Source organism: Lutzomyia longipalpis, chromosome 2, assembly GCF_024334085.1.
Source record: "Lutzomyia longipalpis isolate SR_M1_2022 chromosome 2, ASM2433408v1".
Lineage (NCBI taxonomy): Eukaryota > Metazoa > Arthropoda > Insecta > Diptera > Psychodidae > Lutzomyia > Lutzomyia longipalpis.
This window is the reverse complement of record NC_074708.1, coordinates 35625798-35646851: the sequence shown is the minus strand read 5'-3', so window position 1 is coordinate 35646851 and position 21054 is coordinate 35625798. Positions and strand designations below refer to the sequence as shown.

Sequence of the window (21054 nt, the reverse complement as noted above, 5' to 3'; positions counted from 1 at the left end):
AAAATTATTAAGGAAAAAACATAAATTGGGAAAAAAATTAATTAATTAATTGAATTCGAACTCGCGACCTTTGCAACAAAAAGCCGTCCCGCAAAACCCATGCTGAATCCACGCTTTTCCTATTGCGGCATGAAGGCAGTACAAAAGCTGCGCAACACACGCTTAGGGGTGCTCCACGATGAAAACATGCACACACACACTCACACATTATGCTTGTATTGAAGTGTCATGCCATGGTGTTTTTACACCATTTTTCCCTCAAAATATCATTGGTTGATATTTTTAGAGGAAAAACATATTAATTAATGTCCCTGGAATAAAGTTATGGCGAGCATTCATCCAATAATTCATATTTTTTGGCATAATTTTTGATCCAAATTCGCAAAGGATCAAAAACTATACCCATCTCATACATCTGTCTCTTTCTCAAAACATTCGTGCGTGCCAAATTGGGCGTCACACTGAGAAAATTTGCAGAGCGGCGCTTTCATGTCGCATTTTCAATGCAAGTCCATTGAAAATTTTGCGTAATTAATGCTATAATTTTTATTTGCAGTTTCATAGCAAAACTAATGATAATTACGGGCGAGATCTAAAAATTGCCAAAAAAATCGAATTTTATTAGGAAAATGGGTATAAAGTAAAACAGGGCGTACTTTGACTCCCCACTTGAAATAATTAGTGAATTATTTTGTTAAAGAAATTTTTCCAGGAAATTTTTATTTGCAAAGGATATCGTTGTAGGGATGATATTCTATCGATTTGCAAAAAAATTGGTTTCAAAAAAAATTTTTTCCTATGAGTTATCAAAGAAATCCTCCGGAGGTGTATCAAGGGGTTTTCAGGGAGATCCTGGGGCTACGGTTTGGGGTCCCTTGGCCAAATTATCACTCAAATCGGTCAATATTGTGTTCCCCTAGGGGACTGCGTTAAAAAAATTAGAAAAGAAGCATTATTGGCTTTAAAAACTCAAATGGACCTATTTGAACTTCGCTTCATTTTTGGCCATTTTTCAGATTTTTGCCCAAAACTTCCCCAGGATCAAAATCCTGTGGATAATTTGAACATATTCTATTGTAAAAGGATGTAGGCTATACTTTTTGGTTGATTTTGGATTAGGTTTCCCAATCATCTGACCAAAATCAAGCAATAATAGGCCGGACCTATCTAAATTTCGTCCACTGTATATACTTATAAATTTTAATTGTAATTGAAAATGAGAAAATATGGATTATATTGCTGTCACTATGTGTAGGATGTAGATGTTTTTATCTGTAGAACAAAAAGGTAAAAAAAAGATCAAAATTGAAAGAAAAAAAGAGTTGGGAGTTGGGGGATAAAGTATCAATTTCACTTTGAATTAATATCTATTATAGTTTACTAATAATTAGATATTATTTGAATTCCCATGAAAAGTATTCTAGTCATTTTTCTTATTAAATTTTTATATGGGAAATTCCATGGATATAATACAAAAGCAACAAAAATCAACGAATTTATGACATTTATTTTTCTTTTTTTTTTTTTAATTGCAAAAGATTAGATTTTTTTTATATTATATTTTGTATGTATAGAATATGTATATGTATGTGGGATATTATGTATCATAAAGGATAATCAAGATAACAAGATTTGATAGAGGGTGATGTTGCTGAAGTTTCATTTTAAGTCGATTTAAATCTAATGAAATTCTTATAAAAGCACTTTATTCGCTTTCTTTAGCAATACCACCCGAATATTAAATGAATAACGGAGTCATCACACAAAGGTTTCTTTCTCAATTAATCTCAACATCTTTTCATACATCCCGTTAAAGAACATTCCGTCAAATTACCTACATTTTTCTACTTTGAAAGTTTTTTTTTGTCTTGAGATCAACGCATAAAATGCATAAATAGTATTTTTGCAAATAATTCAATAACAAATCTTGTGATTAATCGGAAAGAAAGTTATCGTGTGTGTGATTCCCGAGTAAACAAGCAGTTAAAAATGATTCATGATATCATGTTTATCAACCGTACTGGTACAATATGGAATACTACTATAAATTATTATTGTATAATATAACAAAAGAAAAAAATGATAAATGATTATGGTATAATATCCACCAGGTAAATATATTTGAAATTGAATATTTATTCGTCCAACATGGTCAAATCCATAAGACCAATCCCACTCTTTGTATTTCTCGCATAACACTAAACTGAAGAGATGTGTAAATACATAAATAACAAAGAAAAATAGCTGGTTGCAATTTGCATAAAACAATTTGGGCATCAATGTAACATCAATCATTTTATTTTTTTCATATAAATGAATGATTTTGCTTGCGACTACTTTTAGTGGCGTTTACGTGGCAGTGAAATAAAGAGAGAAAAAAAATTGAATAAAATTGTTGTCTTTTATTGAAGGAGCCTCACAAAAGGCAAATATCACAATTGCGAGTTACTTGATTGCAATTTCTCTATGGATACAGACAAATTTTCTAGTTTATTGACGAGCTGGGACATTTTCTGCTGAGCATTAGCTTCCGATTGGGAACCATCAGTTGGGTCATCACCGGCGCCCAATTCAAAATGTAGCTTCGCCAACCACTCCTGTTGTTCCCGAATATCAGTCATCTGTTCCATTGTGCACCCAGAACCTGAAATGAAGGTAATTCAGTAATTTTGTTAGGTGGAAATGGACAGTCTTGTGAAGACGCTTTAACCTTAACCGGGTTATTCCACAATAACTTAAACCTACTATATTTTGAAAAGATTTGAAAAGCTAAAAAAAAATTCTATTTAAAAAAATCGAAATAGGGATAGATTTTGATAAAAATCTTTTCTTTTCTTACAATTCGTCAGTTAGATGATTTTTGGTATTCCGGGAAAAATCTTAGGATTTTGACATTTTATTTCTACCTTTAATCGTATTTTTGAAAGAAAATTTCTTTTCCAGGCCTCTTCAGAGATCTTTCTGACTATTTTACAGAACAGCAAATTCTTAATTTTTCTTTTCTAGAACAACAATAGAACGATTTTAAAACACCCATCTGTCAAAATCTTACAGCAACTTTTCAGTTGTTAGAAAAGAAACGATTTTACCAGAATTTATCCCATAAAATGGATTTTTATTACTAATTCATTCAAAAACCATTAGCATCCTCTCTGTTGCCGTTGATGTTTTCGTTTTTAGAAATCATTACAGTCAGGTATTGGTTAGCGTCACATCGGATGTACTCTTTACATACACTCATTATTTTTAATGAAAGAAAATCCCTAAACTAAAAAAACAGTCTAAAAAAAAAACAATTAATTGTTGAATCAGTTAAAATACTAATTTGTATTAAATCGGTTAACTCCTACTAACCCTTTGAGACGGTTATTTTTGAAACTCACCAAAAGCACGTAGTTTCCCGGAATGGAAATCCTCAAGGAGACCCAAGAGAGCCCTCTCCATGTTCCGGACGTCGCCATCATCTGAGATAAATGAATGATGTTTCAGAGGGCGATCAGCAAAAGAAAAGTTTGAACTATGAACTGGATGTGTTGGCGCCTGGACAGTTTTGGGTGACGGAAGATCTAGGCAGTTGAACCAAAAAAAAATTCGCAGAGCGCAGAAATCAACCAAAAAAAGGACATAAAAAACATAAAAAGGAGCATAAGCCTAAATTAACATAATAATAAATAATAGTCAAAAGAAAGTAAGGAAATAAAATGTAAAAAGCAGCAATGAGTAATAATGTAAATGGGATTGATGGGAATGAAGTTGAGGAAGTTGGGGTGGAGAGACTTTCTTGGCAACCTTGTCCTACCTCTGTGAATTTTCTTGGCTTTCGCCTTGGCAATTGATTCGAGCTTTCGCTCATTGACAAATGTGAGCTTTGCGGACGATTGCTGGGCAGCTACATTCTCCGGATGTCCTTTACCCAATGACGATGATTGGCTGCGACTGTCTCCGCCACTGGAGAAGACCTTGCTGCTGAGAACGGGTGAGATGGGCGTCTGAATTGAGGACTTTGGGGCACTGCTGGGCATATCATCCGTCTCTGTATCGTGGGATACCAGCTTCTGACGCTCAACTGCCTCGTTGCACTCCATCATTCTGCAGGAATTTCGTATTTATTTTATAAAAAAAGAAAAGGAAAATAAAGAAAACTCACTTTTGTGTCGCTGGAATTCGTCGGCTGCATCAGCAATTTTTGTAAATAGTGACTTGTAGCTGTAGCTTGCATGATAGTAAAATGGCGTCCAAAAATAAACTATTAACTTCCATTTTTTTAACGGCTTCGCAATAATTTATTTTTGTACAATAAAATGCGTTTTTGTGCTTTTTAAGTGCAAAATAAAAAATACAGTAATGGGGACTAAAAAGACAGTCAATTTTTTAAGACTTAGAACAACATAAAAAAAGCCTCAAAATTCAAACAATTTAATAGTATTAAAAATGGCGTCACCTTATGATTCTATCTTTAAAAGAATTTCAATTATATTTAAAAAAAATCCAATAATAAAATAAAAAGAACATTAGAGGAACAAGAAGGACAATAGGGGGGGATTATCTGAGATTTTCTATATTGTTTTAAATATTCTTTGTAGCTGAAAGAAACTTTCTGAAAGTATCAGTACAATGACTACAATGATGCCGCATCATCGAATCGTCGTCAGTCCTTCAATGCAAACTCATCCATGTCTTTCATCTGGAAATAATTTTCATATCCTGGGAAAAGGTATCAACTTATATTAGTTTTCTACTTTACAGCAAAAGTTAATGGAGTGAAAATTTAATTATCAATAAATTGTCTTGACCTATGTTATCTTTTATTAATATGTTACGATGACCTGGAGGTGGTAAGTGAGTGAAGTATGTGGCTGAATATAAAAATCGTGACGAGAATATTTCCAGCTCTTTCATTCTCCTGCTGTGCTTCCCCTTTCCACTTCTTCTCCACAGTTGATCTTTAAGAAAGTGGTGACATGAGGAGACACATCACCTTATGTTTCGTCTGTTATCACCACAGCCGAGAACGCAATGTTGTGGTTGAGTAGCGGTGGAGCGGGTTGAGCTAATCCTTCATCGTCAACAACTTCCTCGTCTTTCAGTTAATGTATATCTTGTAGGTATTTTACAGTAAGACGAGGAGGAAATATTGACTGGAGAAGGATTTGAACTTTCTTATTCAACAGGCGCCCCAGGTGATTATTCTGCGGATGGGATGAATGGAGGTCATGGTTATGTCTCTAACTCTTTTTCACCACCTGTCTGCAATTCCTCAGCTTGAGATTGACATCCCCAACAGAAGTTGGAATTATACAAAGAGCTTGGTCGATATCAATCCTATTTTTTCTGCTTAATAAAATTGATTTTTTTCGGCAATTGCACATTCTTTGCCCAAGATGTGATGAAAATAAAATTTTGCGATGTGACGAGGAATTAAGGAGATTGGATGTGCTCCAAAATGTGGATGTTTAAGCTTTGTTTTGACCTAAATTCTCAATTTAAGACTCATTTTTTGCAATATTTCGTCAAACTGAAGGTCTGATTTTTGTAAATAAGAACCACGAAATACTGTAAAAAAAATTATTCAAAACTAAAAATAAGAAAAAAAAAACTTATTCTTGGCAGGTAAGGATTTTTTACAAGATTCCAAACTTTATTTTTTTCTGTCTTTATTTATAAATTAAACTAACCTACATTTATAGTTTTTCCTAATTTCATTATACATTTTATGTAATCTTTTTATTTTTTTTTTTTTTTGGTAAGGTAATAGAACATAGTTACCTTAAGTTTTAATGTTTAGAACATAAGGCAAAAAAAATTACACGGTCTTCAAAAAAAGTGAAACTGTTCATTTTTTAGGTAGGTAACAACATGATGAAATTTCCCAAGGATCAATCAATATTTTTGAGTATCTTTTTTATCGTAATTTGTATCATTTGAGCCCTGTTTTTCTCATACATATTTCATTTTGGGTTTAACTAGAATTTCAATGATAGAACATTTTATGAGTTTTCTGCAATTTTTAAAATCTTTTAGGACGTTAAGGATTTAAGTTGATTCAAGTCCCATTAAGTTTAAAAGTCTAAGAGTTCTTACAAAGCTAAAAACACATATTACATTTGAATTAAGCGCATTCTATCTATTAATTTGGCAAACAGTCTTCAATAACATACATTAATGTTGTATCGTGCTATAGTTGATCTACTTATTATGTAAAAATATTTGTATTACTTACAATAACCCAAACATACAACCCTTCCTTTTGTAAAGTCAGGTGCAAAAAAAAGGGATGAAAATTATGTATAATAAGGGGTCTAAAGAAAGGCATCAAATTTCTTCATGATTAATATTAAGTAGGTTTTCGCTGATACATGGTATAGCTTTTCTAAATATTTACATATGTATGTAATAAAATATATATCAATTTAAACTTATCACTTTACATCCTAAAATCGGTCTCATAGAACCTTGTGTAAAAACCAGAAACCATTTTGTTCGTTAACACATTTAAGACCAATCCTCTCATGGAAATTTTTTCTGTTCAAATTGATCCATTTCTTTGCTCGATGGTGGATTTATTTATATTACATTTAAACATAATTGTAGAAAAAATGGTACCTACATATTTTAATTTAATTTAAACACCCTGCTTCATTTTCTTAAGGTTGTTTTTTTGTTCTTCATTGTTATTTAGATTGCTCCATAAAATACATAAACTCATTATCATGGATTTCTAGTGTCGTGTTATTTGGTGCAAAGTTTTTTGGCAAAGAGTATTGTTTCAGTAAAGTTCTTGTGACATCTTTAATTTTGTGCCCTTTGGAAAAGTCACGGAGGAAACAGGAGAACTTACTGAATGTACCCCCAAGGAATTGCCTTTGGGAAACTTGTGTGGAAAAAAGAATTTTAATTTTTATGGAATCGTTTTTCTTTGTAGGTATTCTTTTTAATTTTCTTTCTTAATAGATGAAAAGTTATTAACCCAGAGGAATTTCTTTAAATTTACGCAATTTCTAATTTGAAAGTTGTCTAAAAAAATCAATTCTTAACTTAAATTCTTTAAATTTCGAGTAAAAAGTTCTAAAAAGCTTTAACTGAATTCATTTGATTTTTCTGAGAATTTAATTTTTATGCAAATTTTTCCGAGTGAGTTTGTCTGGGTTAACAAAAAGTCTACAGTTCCCTTAATGAAGAAAATTGAGTTATCATCATGCAATAGAGACAGACAGTAAGTTCACAAAATTGAATTGAACTTGGTTCTAAAGATATCTCCATTATCAAAGAACATTGCACCATATAGATTCATTTAAAATATTCTCTAATTTCAATGGAATGTAAATCTTGAGACACAATACGTGCTTAATTGTTGGCCTCTTCAGTGATTGGAGGGAAAACGTAGTCTGGTCCTAAGTCATTGAAGTCAATGTAAATTTTCTGTTGAGGTGGTTCTAATTTTGCTACAAGTTCCTCAAATGATGGCCTATCTTCAGGTCGTTCCCGCCAACATTGAAGCATTATCTGATAAAGGTCTTCAGTACAATTATCCGGTCGCTGGAGTCTATGTCCGGATTTGAGGTACGACAGCAATTCATGGTTGCCTACAGTTGGATAGGGAAAACCACCGAGAGTACCAATTTCCCACAGTACAATCCCAAAAGCCCAAACATCGCTTTTACTGCTGTAGAGATTATCACGCACCGCTTCAATTGAAAGCCACCGCAGTGGCACGCGTTTGTTTCGCGTGTTAACGTAAATGCCGGTCCTCGATAGTCCAAAATCTGATATTTTCAGCGTCTTCTGCTCATCAATGAGCACATTCCGAGCTGCTAAATCACGATGAGTGATTTTCCGCTCTTCCAAATGATTCATCCCACGTGCTATCTGGATTGCAAAGTTATGCAACTCCTTATGATCCAACACGTACTCTAGGGAACCAGCACTCGTAGCTGAGAGATCAGCATTGTTACTGACAGTCGTGTACAGAGCTAAAGAAATGGAAAAATTAATAAATAAATTCGTTCATTAATAAATTCTCTTTCTTGTATTTTTTATAAGAAAAAATCATTTACAAAGGAATTTAGTCGCTTAAAATTCAATTAAAGAAAATCCTAATGAAAACTTATTTTGTTGTATTGAGACCCAACTGTGTCTATCTACTATTACTGCCATTAACATTAAATACAATACTCACTTTCAGTTACTGATGGTCTCATTAATGCTGATGGCACGCTATCTGGCTGCGTGATGTAAGATGCATCAGAATTGGAGCTTCTAATTTAGCATCATCAGTTGTATAGAATATAGATGAAGGTTGATTGATCCGAGATTGTGTATGAATTGTTGTTTCGAAAAATATATAATTTAGTTTTATATTTGACATATAAATTGATATGAGTATTAATTTGTAACGAGTTTTTGAGTCTTTTCATTGTTAATTATTGAAAATTCAATGATTCAGAAATAAAACATGTTACATATTCCCAAAGCTTTAGAATTCCGAGTGAAAGCATTTAAAAAAAAACGCATATTAAATAGAAAAAACAGCCCAGTGGCGTGAAAAACTAGGAAAATTAATATAAATAAATAGAGAAAAACCATTGGATTGATGGTCAAAGGTAAAATGAGAGGCTGTGACGAGATAAAACCATTACGCCACAAAGGAATTTCAATGCATTTCAATATCAACAGCATCACCATTTCAATTAATTTATTTTGCTAAATTTTTAAAGTTTTTTTGCTCACTTGATACTCTCTATTTTATATAGAGGAATGTGACTCAATTCGGACTTTTAAAGGTTAATGTAAAGTGGTAAAAAAATGGTATTAAATAGAAATCAATATTCTTAAATTTGATACCATATTAAAGTCCATTTAAAGCCCTGAGTCTTTTACTTTTCTACGTTTAAAATCCTGAATTCTAGTTTTTTCCAGAAAAAAAGAGAAAAGAAATTGTTAATTTGTCTTTTTGAAAGAAACCGAGTGAACTTTAAAAAAAATCATAAAGCACCCAAAGTATCGAAAGCTCTGTGAATAGCATGTTGTACTATTAACTCGAGAAATTCTTGATGTTAACCGGAGAACTCTCGAAAGTTCTACGCAAATTGAAACTTAGAAAACGACGGCGGTTTCTATGAAATTGATATAATTGATACACATATTATGTAAAATATCTCAATATATTGAGAGTAGATGGGGTGAAGTTAGCTGTTAAATTTTGAAATGATTTATGATATTAAATTTTCTTTAAAACCGTTTTTTTTTTCTTTTAAATTTTACTCCATGTGGCTAGAGAAAATTCTTTAAATTCAATATCATCCCCCGCCTCAAGTCTCTATTTTTATTTATATTTTTTGGTTTGATGTTTGCTGTAAGAGTGGGTGTTGAGCATATGATGTATATATGTACTTTTTCAGTCTATGTAAAGAATCATTACTGTATCTATTACAAATCGATACAAAAGCATTATATATATACATACAAATTCAAGATATTATCAATTTTAGATTGAAAAGAGAAGTGTTCCTTCAAGAATCTCATATGTTCTCTTGTGTAGAAGTTCTTTAAAAATATATATAATAAACAAGTAGTATTTGAATCGTTTAGTAAATCATTGAATTATATTAATTAACTTTATTTTAATTAATTTTCGAAAATTTCATGAATTTTGATTTCAAAATTATCTAGAAAATTTAATTCTCAACAAAAATTCTTTACATTTCACGTAAAAGAAATTTGAAGATTCTTTCTCTAACTGATAATCCTGATAATCCATGGGATTATTATGAAAATAAGGTTAAGGACTTCTTATAATATTAATTCAACAAAGAATTTTTTCCGACTGTACTAAATATAGCAAGCTTAAGCTTATAATTCCCATTTTAACGAATTCCTTTTTTTGGAAGAAGAAATTATTTTAATGAACCCAAATGAACGAATTATGAGGTGCGATTTAATGTCTCTTGAGGGTATTATTATTTTTAGTTTTTTTTTCTGCCTATATCTGAATGTTATAGGTAACGTACATAGATAAACTTTCGCCATTTAGATACACACTATGTATAGGGACATTGGTGACATAATGAATATATTTATAAATACATACGAAGTTTGATGTGCTAAATCTGGGTATTTGAGGGTAGGATCCACTGAGAAGCTGTTTGTGCCAGAGGGTGAGAAATTTAGTAGCCTTCCAAAAGCTCCAGAAGGTGATTTTGTTGCCAAAGTAGGACAAACAGCAGTTGAGCGAGCTTCATGTTTTGCGCGAACTTGACGTAAATATTGTAGCTATAATTGCCGCCAAAAGTAAGAGTACACCGCCCTTTAGTTAATGGATGGATTGGGAGGTATTATACATGATTAAATACTCACCAAATCACCACATCCAACATATTCCATCACCATGAGAAGAGGTTGACGGATGGTACAACAACCAATAAGTGAAACAACATTCGGATGTCGACCCACCTTCTTCATTGTAGTAATCTCACTGAGGAACTCCTCTAATTCATCTGCTGTTGGTTTTTCTGCACAAAAAAAAAAAAAGAAAACAGAGTGAGATGAGATGAGATTAACGTGCAATGCTTTTCTCGTGTAAAATCTGTATGTTTTTCACACAGTAAACTAATATGTTTGTAATTTATGTTTCTGCACATACGCGCGGAGATATGGAAAAGCTTTTCTATTTGTAATATAAATATAAAGTGAGGCACATAGAAAGTGGTGAAGCATAAAGGCTTAAATGGTGTAATATATAATTTGTTTAGGAATATAAAATTTTCATGGAATAGTGTAAAATAGAGAATTTTGATTAAAATCATAAGCAGACTCGTATGTGTTGTGGTTTGGAAGTATAATGATGATAATGTGATCAAATAATTGTCTGTTAAATGTAATTACATAAAACGCTTTAGCATACACAATACCTGCGAAATATTCAACCTCATTGTGGTGCTCTTAACCCACACAAAATTATTAATAGAAAATTCATGGACGATTCTTTTCGATCTTTATCTCCAAACACATTGTGCTTTTTCTCAAGGAATTTTCGGCGTAGAAGATAATTTTATAATAAAATTTTTAATATCAATCTGTGCTATTAATTCTTAATTTCTTTATTCTTAGATGACAAGTTCACTAAAGATTCGAATTCGTCATGCATTTATTGGGTGTTGGTGATGAGTATAGTTCTTGTTTAGCTTTTGAGAAATTCGCTAAAGAATAAATAAAATTCTTAACGTACGAGAATCACTTTATATAAAGCTATAAATATTATATCAGAATCCCCAAGGGGTGTTTATCTGGATAAAAATATTCGCATTATTAGTCAAAATCCGGATGATTTGTTAACCCTTTAACGTCCAACGTGAAACATAAAAACATTGAAACATGCGCTCTTTTATCGCGATTTTTATTCTATGAATGTTTTTAGAGGACTTTTCTCACTCAGAACGTCTTCTTTGGCCCCTTATGCGTGAATTTGATGCATTTGTAACATGAAAAAACAATTACATTCATAAATATTTGAAAAAATAAAATGTTTCACGTTTGGGTTAGCGTATGACCCAAAAAACCTTAAAGGGTTAAAGAAATCAAAATATTCGGCAGGTGAATACTTTTTGGTTTTCTAGTCCTGAAATGGCTCAAATTGAAGAACAAAAGCCGAAGAAGTACTAAATTCAAATCATTAAAATATTAATTTTAAGCCGGAAAGTGCTAATTTTAAGCTCTGAAAATACTAAATTTAAATCAAAAAGATTTATTTTAGGACAGAAAAAGTCTTAAACGTACTAAACTCAATCTAAATAATTCTAAATTCAAGTCTAAAATGTAGGTACTAAATTCTAATAAAAAATACTAAATGCGTTTTTCAGTTTTGACTCGTTTTTTTTTTGTATGAAAATTTTCAGGTTTTCTAAACTTTTCGAATTATTTGCCAATATTTGGATGGTTCTCCAAAGAAATCAAAATTTTCAGTAGATAAACACCCCTTGAGAAAGCCTAAAATTCTTAAAACGCTCCACTAGAGTAAAAGAGATACAAGAAAGGGTACAAGACGGTATATGTACGTACATAGATAGTTCTTAGGCGAGAGGTTTGTCTACCTATCATATTCTCAAACTCTAATATTTCAGTGAAAATAATTTCGACTCTTCACAGGGTATTTTGAGAGTATTTCAAATTACCAAGAAATTATAGGATAAAGGTCTTAAATATTTAATACATGGCAAAAAGGTAAATATTTCCTTTCCATTCCTTATACCGTCTTTGACCAAATTTGCGTAAAGATTTAGGTATCAGGGTTCCCAAATAGGATTAATTTTAACCTGACATTGGAGCTACGTTGTAAAAAAATAAGGCTCCTTCTAGGGCTAAAGAAAATAATTGTATCCGGTTAGAAGAGGACTCAAACAGCATGTGGATTCACCCAGAAATTCAAAGAGATATTTTAGCTTTGGCAATCCGTGCTGTCGAGAGGACTTGTTATTCCATCAAATACTAAAAAATATACGCTATCTATGAGAGTTACTACAGAACTGCCAGAAAAGTTCGTTGAGTGATTTCAGATGGAGCCGAAAAAAAAATTTTTAATCGAAAATTTTGGTTTGAGCCGTCATTGAAAGGACTCTTCATGTCAATATCGCCATCAACAAGGCTTATTGTACTTTTATCATGGACCGATTGTTTGTGAGGAAGTGACTATGTGGGTGATAAATTATACTTTCATTCGTTACTCATCCCTTACCCTGCCCCTTATGTTTCATATAATTGCCATATTGAATTTTCATTGTTTTTCTTCTATTTCAAGTACATGTTAGGATCCACCGCACATTGCTATGCTCAATTACGAGCTCGATTGTTTTAGGAATGATTTTTCAAGAACCCTACACGCTCTACGGCACTACTGTCTCCCTTCTCTCTCTATATACATATGTATATTCAATTTTTAATGCAAAAATTCAAAATGTTCTTCATTGTAACAATATTACATCGCAAAGTATAATTCACCTGAACTCTCAAGGGAGTCTTATGTGAAATTTTCTATTTCAAGATTCCTCTGTCTGTCCTATAAGTTTATTCTTTGAATGTACCACTGTATTAAAGAAAAATATACTATATACTTCGCAATTTTAAAGTTCCAAATGTAGACATGAAGAAGTTTCCATCCAATTTGTAGATACTGGCAATACCTATTATTTAACCCAATTTCGGCAATTTCGTCTTTACAAATTCGCGTATCTTTTTTTTCAAAGATAAGACTATAAATGGGACTAAAATACTGAATAGCCCCAAAAGATATATTTGATCTCATAGATTTCCTTTCTTGGAAACTTTAATGGAAAATTGTGATAATCTCATCGTATAGGCTATATGGGGAATCAAAGGAAACGGCGGTAGGCACATTAGGAATTTTGAAAGTTTAATGTATTTAATTTTGTTCTTTGTCTCTTTTGGAAGTAAAAGGCGAAAACATTCGTAAAGAATTCTTTGAGACGGCGGGGGTGGATAAGTATTCAAAATTATAAAGGGAAAAGTAACTCACTTTTAAGTTGCTTCACAGCCACAATAAGTGAACCCGTTTTACTGCCAATATTTTCAGCACGAGCAATGAAGACACGCCCAAAAGCACCTTTTCCAATTTCACGTCCAATTTTGAGACTTGAATGTGGAATTTCCAGTGAATCTGCCTCCCCGCGAGCACGTGCTTCCTGCAAAGGATTTTTAACCGTCAGGTTATTGCAACACACATAATGCTTAAAAAGTAATAAAATATGTAAAGAATTCGCATTTTTCACATATTTAGGTCGTGTGCTGTGACTTTATAATTAAAATATTCTTTAGTCTTCCTTACCTAATTTCTTTGGTGCTAGTTTTTAACTCAACTGATCATGAATTAGTCTTTTAAAATTACTTAACTTTGCAATGACAAATATGTATTCAAGAAAATAATATTTTCACGATTTACTATTTTAGCATAATTTTACTTTACTTAATAATTCTTTGTGCTCTTTAGTTTCTACGTTTCTACAAAGTTAAAGGACATAAAGAAGATTGAAAATCTTACAGTACACACATGGTGTCGTTGATAGTTTAGCTTATGTATATCAACTAAAGCATTTTTTTTACTCACCAAAATATCGGTGTCGATGTACAAGATATTTTCTTGCATAGAAACAGAATTGATTCTTCCACTAAGATTGGCAGGATGGAGAATGTAAAAAAAAAAGAAAAAAATGTAACATAAGAGAAAAGCATTGAAAGTTGCATATACCCATTTAAGGCTATGTATAATAAAAAAAAAATGTAAACGGTTTTGATATCCATGATAAGCACTTGTTGATTGAATATCATTTTATTTTCTTATTGATGGATTTTTCTTTTACATTAGTAAGGAAAATTTATACTTCCCACCCACTCACACAGGTTTTTATGCAGCCTGTTTTAAAACTCTCAAAGGTCATGCTTTTATAATGTTTACATACCTACATAATATATTTCTTAATGATCATTATCCATTTTAAAAAATAAATCAGAAAATATCAGAGAAGCTGTGTTTCTTTGGAAAATCTTGTTAACTGAAACTTTTCTTTCAATAAGTTGCAAATTGAAAGCATGTTTCTTTTAACAGTTCTTAACACATTATCATAGTTAAGGATAATCAAGATGAAAGTTGGGGAAAATGCAAAATATCCGCGTTCTCAAGCTTTTAATCAGAGCTTTTAATATTTTCACAATTTACAAAGAAAAAAAAACATGCATACTTAGCTGTAAACGGTGTAGTTCGGTAAATTCCTTGCCAGTTATGTAGTCGTTTGATTCTCTTCAGCTTTCTTTGGTATCGTACACAGTAAATGGCCACAAAAATAACAACCGCAATGGGAATCAAAGCCATAAATGTCCACTAAAAGGAGAAATTGAATAAATGTTTTATGTATTAAATGAATGATAAATCTCTATTACCATCTTATTCCTTTCAATCACAAATATATCATCTTCTGTGCGTGACTGTGTCTGCGGAATTTCCACAAATGCTATCCCATCTGTGCTTTTGCAATTACGATTGTCCATGACATTCGCTTCCAATTTATACTTCCTTCCCTCCTCCGTAGCATTCGCTGGTAGTTTATAATGTGCCACACCGGATAATTTATCCTTATTTGTATTGTTTATAATTAGAGGCACCACAAGGGGATCAAAGAGATTTAATCCGTGCATGGGAATTGTTTGATTTCGTACGTTATAGAGGCTGTTGTGCGAGTACAAAGATGTTGCTATTTAGTGTTGAATGATGTTACACATAATTCCAAAACGTACAAATATATGTATTGTATATATATATATATATATATAGCTGCGACTAACCTTATGACAATATGATCTATTGAGACATCGGTGGGGAGATGAAAAATCGTTGTAATATTCCAATCGATATCAATTGTTTGCGTTAATGTGTTGTAGCTCCCATTAATAGTCACATTTGGGAGTTGACTGGTGTAGGGACAAGAGCAAATATCATCAACACAATCTACAAAATATTTGGCCAAAGAGCATGAAAGAAGGAAGAGAATAAAAAAAAGACGATAAATAAATATTGATATTTGATAGTAATGCTTCCGATAATTTTCCACACTGTGGGAGTTTTTTTTATGACTCGCAATATATTGCTTGCAGATTAGCATAAAAGCTGACATGCAGCTTTTACGGAAAGCTTAACTTCTTTCACATAAGCATATTAAAATTAATTTTTTTAATCAGTAGGTATCATAGCAGAGAAAGTTTCTTTTTTTTCTTTTTTTTTTCTTTTCAGCCCTTTAGTATCTATAGTTGAATATATGTAATTTTTTGTGGTAAAACATTTTATTAGGAAAAAACCTTTTTGAATATTATAGTTTTTTTTATAAGCATGCATTCTACTATGTAATATATTCCGAAGCAGTAAAGCAAAAATTTCTTTGTATGTTACGAGAAATTTCAGTATATTCGTCAAAGAAAAGCTTATTCAATAAGTTTGAAGCTCTTGATTTACATAGATCAAAAGAAAATATTTTTCTACACATTTTTACAGAAATATGTATACTTTTCTAAAGAAAAAACTATTTTTATTAAAGCTGGATTCTCTTTATATGGCGTTTATGTAAAGGTATAACTTCACCCACAAGATAAATTACGCCAATCATTTATGTAATTTTATCGTGTACATTTTATTTATGTTTTTAATTGATTAATTTACCTGGAATTTTGTAAAGAAGACTATTTAGGGGCTTCCAGTTGGTAGTCTTCATTTCTAAGATATACGTGCATCCCGGTTCAAATTCACATTTTCTTGGTTCAATGAGATGCGATGGATGTTGTGGAATGTATATTTCTCCTTCGGACTAATATTAGTATGTGAAACATGGGAAGAATGTTAAGTTCAAGAGAAACAAAAAAAAACTATTTTAGATGTAATACTCACAGCCATTACGTTGTACTCGTAGCATGGATTAGATGTGCAGTGTTTACCTTTGTCTGGAGCATGTGTAACATGGATGTCGATCTGAGTATCTGCAGACAAAGGAAATTTCTAGAGAAAATGTTTGGATTTTCCTTTTTTTTCATACATATTTCTTTATGAAAATTCTTCTTTTCTTTAACTTAAAGAAAAAAAGAAAAGTAAAGTAGTTTGGAGCATTTTACTCCAAAGAAGGTCATACTTTGTACATATTTGACGGGTATACATCTAAAGTAACTAAATTTTTAGAGAATTCAAATTGCGCTATATCAACTCTTCTATCTTATTCTTTGCAAATTTCTTTGAGAGAATCAATCTGAACTTTAAAGCTCAGACAAATATTTTTGAATTGATAAATAAAAAGAGCTTAGTAAATCCTTCAAAATTTTAGCGTCTGAATTTTTTTAAAGGTATTTCTTGTACTCAAGTACTCATGATTTTTTAAACTAGAAAATGCAATTCTTAAAATAAAAATCAAATGCACAAGAAATCCAAAAACTCTTCCTTTAACTGAATCCATTTAATTTATAAGAAAATTAAATACTTTTTGTGACATTTTAATGCATTGAAAGTCAACAAAGAACATTTTCCAAACGTACTATGTACATAGGAAAATGGGGAAATCTAGGTTAAAATTTCTTATATGAAAATGATGGATGCTATAATTATCCCACAACAGAAAGATTTTTTGTTACACTAAATGGTTACTTTTTGCAAAAAATTGCCGTTTTCTTTTTTAATGAAAATTTAATGTTTCTTACCTTGATCATATGTTCCATTCCACTGCAAGTACAGTTGTATGGAATGTCCATGGACCGAAATGGCTTCAACTTGGAGATATGTAATTGCTGTGGCTGGCGTGGTTGGCCACGTGGATGATCTTAATCCATCTTCGATAATTACATTTTCAGCACTACTCAACACAAATCCCACCACAATTGTACCCAAAATAATCCACATATGCTTAAGCATTTGAGGAAAACTCACAATCAGTCGGATAAAATGTCAAGATTTCTTCATTACGTCTATTCATATTTAAATTTTCACGTGCTACTTCATACATGTACATGGAAATACCTGTGAAAATAAATATATAGCTATATTCACGTGTTAGGGGTTATTTTTCTTGAATGATTGATTATTTTGTTTGGTGCACCCCAGATATAAATTATACATATTAATGAAACGGGTAACATACATCCACCGCAATGTTTTAAATTACATAATTTACGTGATTTACATTAACACATTTATCTTTTCTTCTGTAACATTTCACTTCAGTAATTCACCGTGTGTACTGCTGTGATGTTATTGTGAGAGCTTCCTTAGTCGATGACAGCCCATCCAGTAGGACTATATTGCACTGATACAGACAAAAGCCAGAAATTGAAAGGAAAGTATCGGAAGTGTCTCTGTAGGTGCGATTGGAGAGGTACGAATTGATCGAAAAAACAATTACCTATACAATATGTATTCTGCGCACTTTCAGCTATCTTATTTGGTGAGACTCGCCAATAATTATAATTGATTTGCCACCGAACGTTAAACATTATTCCCTACCAAAAATAGAGAGAGAGCAAAAAGCCATTGGCAAAAAAGCACACACTTATGGGTGCCAAAGATTTAGTTTTTGGAGTGGTTTTAGTTTGCATTGAAGATTTTCGTTAAGTTCATATAAACTCCCTCAATCTAATCGCTCTACTTGGGAGGACTTGGGAGTGAGTGCTAAAGCCACAAATGACTTTTTATTGTTTTTGATGTGGTTTCTTACACCTAAGTTCATTATAATTATGTCAAGACACTCAGAATAATTGAAATTAGCAAAAAAATGAAGAGAATTTTAGACGTTGAACATTAGGAATAAAAAAAACAACGTTTTTTTTAGATTAATTATTGGGAATTGAATTAAACTTATTAAGTTAAGTGGGAAATGGGAATGTGTGCCCATGTCAGCCACTAGTTATAAAATTTCCCAAGAGCATGGAAAACAAATTTACTATTAAGCAAGAGATTTCAACAACGAGATATTCCTATATACCTTTTTATGAGTTTGGAAAATTGGAGAAAAAATTGCCGTATGTCAGCATATATAGCTTTTACGTGCTTTTGAAAAATTCTACCGTGAAAGCCGATAAATGTGTGCATCAGACGAAAAATCGACAATGAGACATCACGTTTGGATGAAAAATCTAAGGGGGAAAATCAGAATAAAAAAATCAGAATTTCAAAGTGGGTGTACTGAAATCGACGGGTTATAATATAAGTGACTTTTTCTGTATTTTTTGCGAGCAAAGCGTGAGAGCGCGAGAGCGTTATAAAATTATATCTTATCGCACTTTACTTGATTCGTACGATTCGTATGCCATTTTCACATTGTCTTTTTACTCGACTGAAGAAGGAAGGGTATTGTATTTGGGTAGTATAAGGTGACAATGCATGCCTTTGTGTTAGCTTTCCACCCTTTAGATGTCTTAACGATTGAAATATCAATATTTTCTACTACGTTAAATTGCGTTCGATACTGCGTTTTATATGCTGTAAGTATCTACCGACATACATTTTAGAGCGTTTATATGCTCCATCAGATGGAATGGAAGGTGTTGAAATTGTAGTAAAAATTGATACCACAACCATATAGCCACAAAAATGTTCTTTGAAGCATGTTTTAAATTAAAGAGTCAACAATGTGGTTATGAAAATTATAGTGAAAAGTTTTTGGTTTCATGACATGGGATGTGATTATGTAGAAATTGGGGTTTTAGCACTTTGTACGTACATAGCGATGATATTGTAAACTTCGGCTTGTTCTTGTCGAAAACATAAGTGTGCTACCTTGTGCCCTATTTCTTTTTAAAGACTACCCAAAGACTGCTTCCGAATTTTCTCAAGATATTTTAATATCGTGAAACTTTTTGCTATTGTAATGTATTACATAAATATTGATGGATTCAGTGAAAACTCAGGAAAATAAAATTTTTAAGATAATCTTCTTAATGTTCTTCAAAAATCCTCGATATATTGAAGAGCTCATTGAAAATCTTTTGAGTGATAACTCATAAAGGGCAGAGACCGCCATGGAATTCAATATGGTAATGTAAAGCTACCTATGTAGGTATCACTAACGAAACGAGAGTCGAACATTGAACGATTAAATAAACATATTTGAAACTGATAAAAGTTTTCAAAGATTATAAAACATTTATTAATTGTTTTAAATCTTCTCAATCATTGCTATGCTTGGTATTCTCATACATGTGTAATACCAATTAGAGTTTATGCCACCGTCTGGTTTAGTAGATCGTAGTATCTTATTTTCGTTATGATTCGGTAACTTCAATAATGTATGATGACGATGTGACGATGAATTCCATAAGTTTTCATAACATGATTAGAATAATAAAAGAATTTCATAGAACACACATTCATTAATTACCTAAACGTCTTAAGAAAAAAATAAGATCCTACAAATCGAATCGCACTGATAAATTTCACGAATAATAATTTCACTGGAAAACATTTTTTCCTCGTTACTTCGCAATGAAAAATTTTTCCACTGCCTCACTTTTTGTGGAGTTTTTTTTTACGTTGTGTTAATAATAGATTTTCATTGCGAATTGTATCACCAGTACCAAAAACTTTAAATTGGATAAATTCTCTTGTTCTAGTGCCATGTAACACCTATGTAAAAGAATAATTCTCAACTAGTTTAATTAGATTTCCAACATTACACTTCACTTTGTTAAATTCGAACTGCCGTCGACAGACTAATGAACAAATACACAGAGAAGACAGTCCAGTAAACATCTATCAGTCCCCCAGTATACTTGTGACGGATAAATTAAGAAATCTTTCTAACTTCTTGATAAGGAATGATAAGAGTAAGGTGTGTTAAAAATTTCAGTTGAGTGCCTTTTGTACATGAACTTATCAGTGAGTTCCACTGTAAAGTGAGCGTAAACGCGTCATCAGTATTTATAAATAAAAACAAATTATTACATTCTGCAGTATAATAGTTAGTGCCAAAATCATGAGGAATTTGTTGTTTTACCTAAAAGTCTAAAAGATAATAAAGATTGGTCAAAACATGATATGTATGGGATACAATTCGCGTGCGTATTCTTAATAAAATGGTTGGGGCAAAAAGTTAGAAGTGCAAGGTTTCGGAAAAAGGACTGAAAATGCATTTTCCCGTTGAGTTAAAAAATAATCGTCTGAGACAAAGTTGTAGCCTGGAAAATTTCCTATAAGATAGTCGTCATGGGAAAACTCAAATATTTTCAGAGAAATCAGGAAAATGTTTTTCCCAAAAAAACTAACTTTTTGCCCCATGTCCCCCTATATAAATTGTATTATGTCAATTTATTATTTTCTTCAGATCTCGAGTCACTTAAATATAGCCATTCTCGGAAGGATGGTTAACAGATTGATATAAAGAAAAGCACCTATTTCCGAAACAAAGAAGCGAATCTTCAAGAGCCGACTTTTTTTTGTTGATAATTAATCATATTAATAAATATATTATATGCCTACCTACTTCCTATATAATTTATCTATATATCCATAAGAGAGAAAAAGCCAAT

At 31.9% G+C, this 21054-nt stretch overlaps 2 protein-coding genes across 3 annotated transcripts; both read right to left on the bottom strand.

The window, feature by feature from the left end:
- Positions 1-2382: 2382 nt before the first annotated feature.
- Positions 2383-4205, bottom strand: LOC129790459 (uncharacterized). The gene is made up of 4 exons (XM_055827945.1): positions 4148-4205; positions 3800-4089; positions 3384-3566; positions 2383-2644 (listed from the first exon to the last, which is right to left on the bottom strand). Exons 2-4 carry the CDS (start codon positions 4086-4088, stop codon positions 2433-2435), a joined length of 684 nt encoding a protein of 227 aa, XP_055683920.1. The 5' UTR covers position 4089; positions 4148-4205; the 3' UTR covers positions 2383-2432.
- Positions 4206-5597: 1392 nt separating this feature from the next.
- Positions 5598-20264, bottom strand: LOC129790455 (receptor-type tyrosine-protein kinase FLT3). Of its 2 annotated transcripts, none has more exons than XM_055827936.1 (13): positions 19908-20264; positions 17236-17551; positions 16439-16527; positions 16214-16358; positions 15346-15508; positions 14944-15229; positions 14745-14884; positions 14114-14174; positions 13526-13691; positions 10354-10508; positions 10088-10269; positions 8177-8256; positions 5598-7970 (listed from the first exon to the last, which is right to left on the bottom strand). In XM_055827936.1, the coding sequence occupies exons 2-13, from the start codon at positions 17444-17446 to the stop codon at positions 7345-7347; spliced, it is 2304 nt and encodes a 767-aa protein (XP_055683911.1). In that variant the 5' UTR covers positions 17447-17551; positions 19908-20264; the 3' UTR covers positions 5598-7344. The 2 variants fall into 2 exon arrangements, with proteins under 2 accessions (XP_055683911.1, XP_055683912.1); XM_055827937.1 differs by having other exon boundaries at positions 8177-8253.
- Positions 20265-21054: the final 790 nt, after the last annotated feature.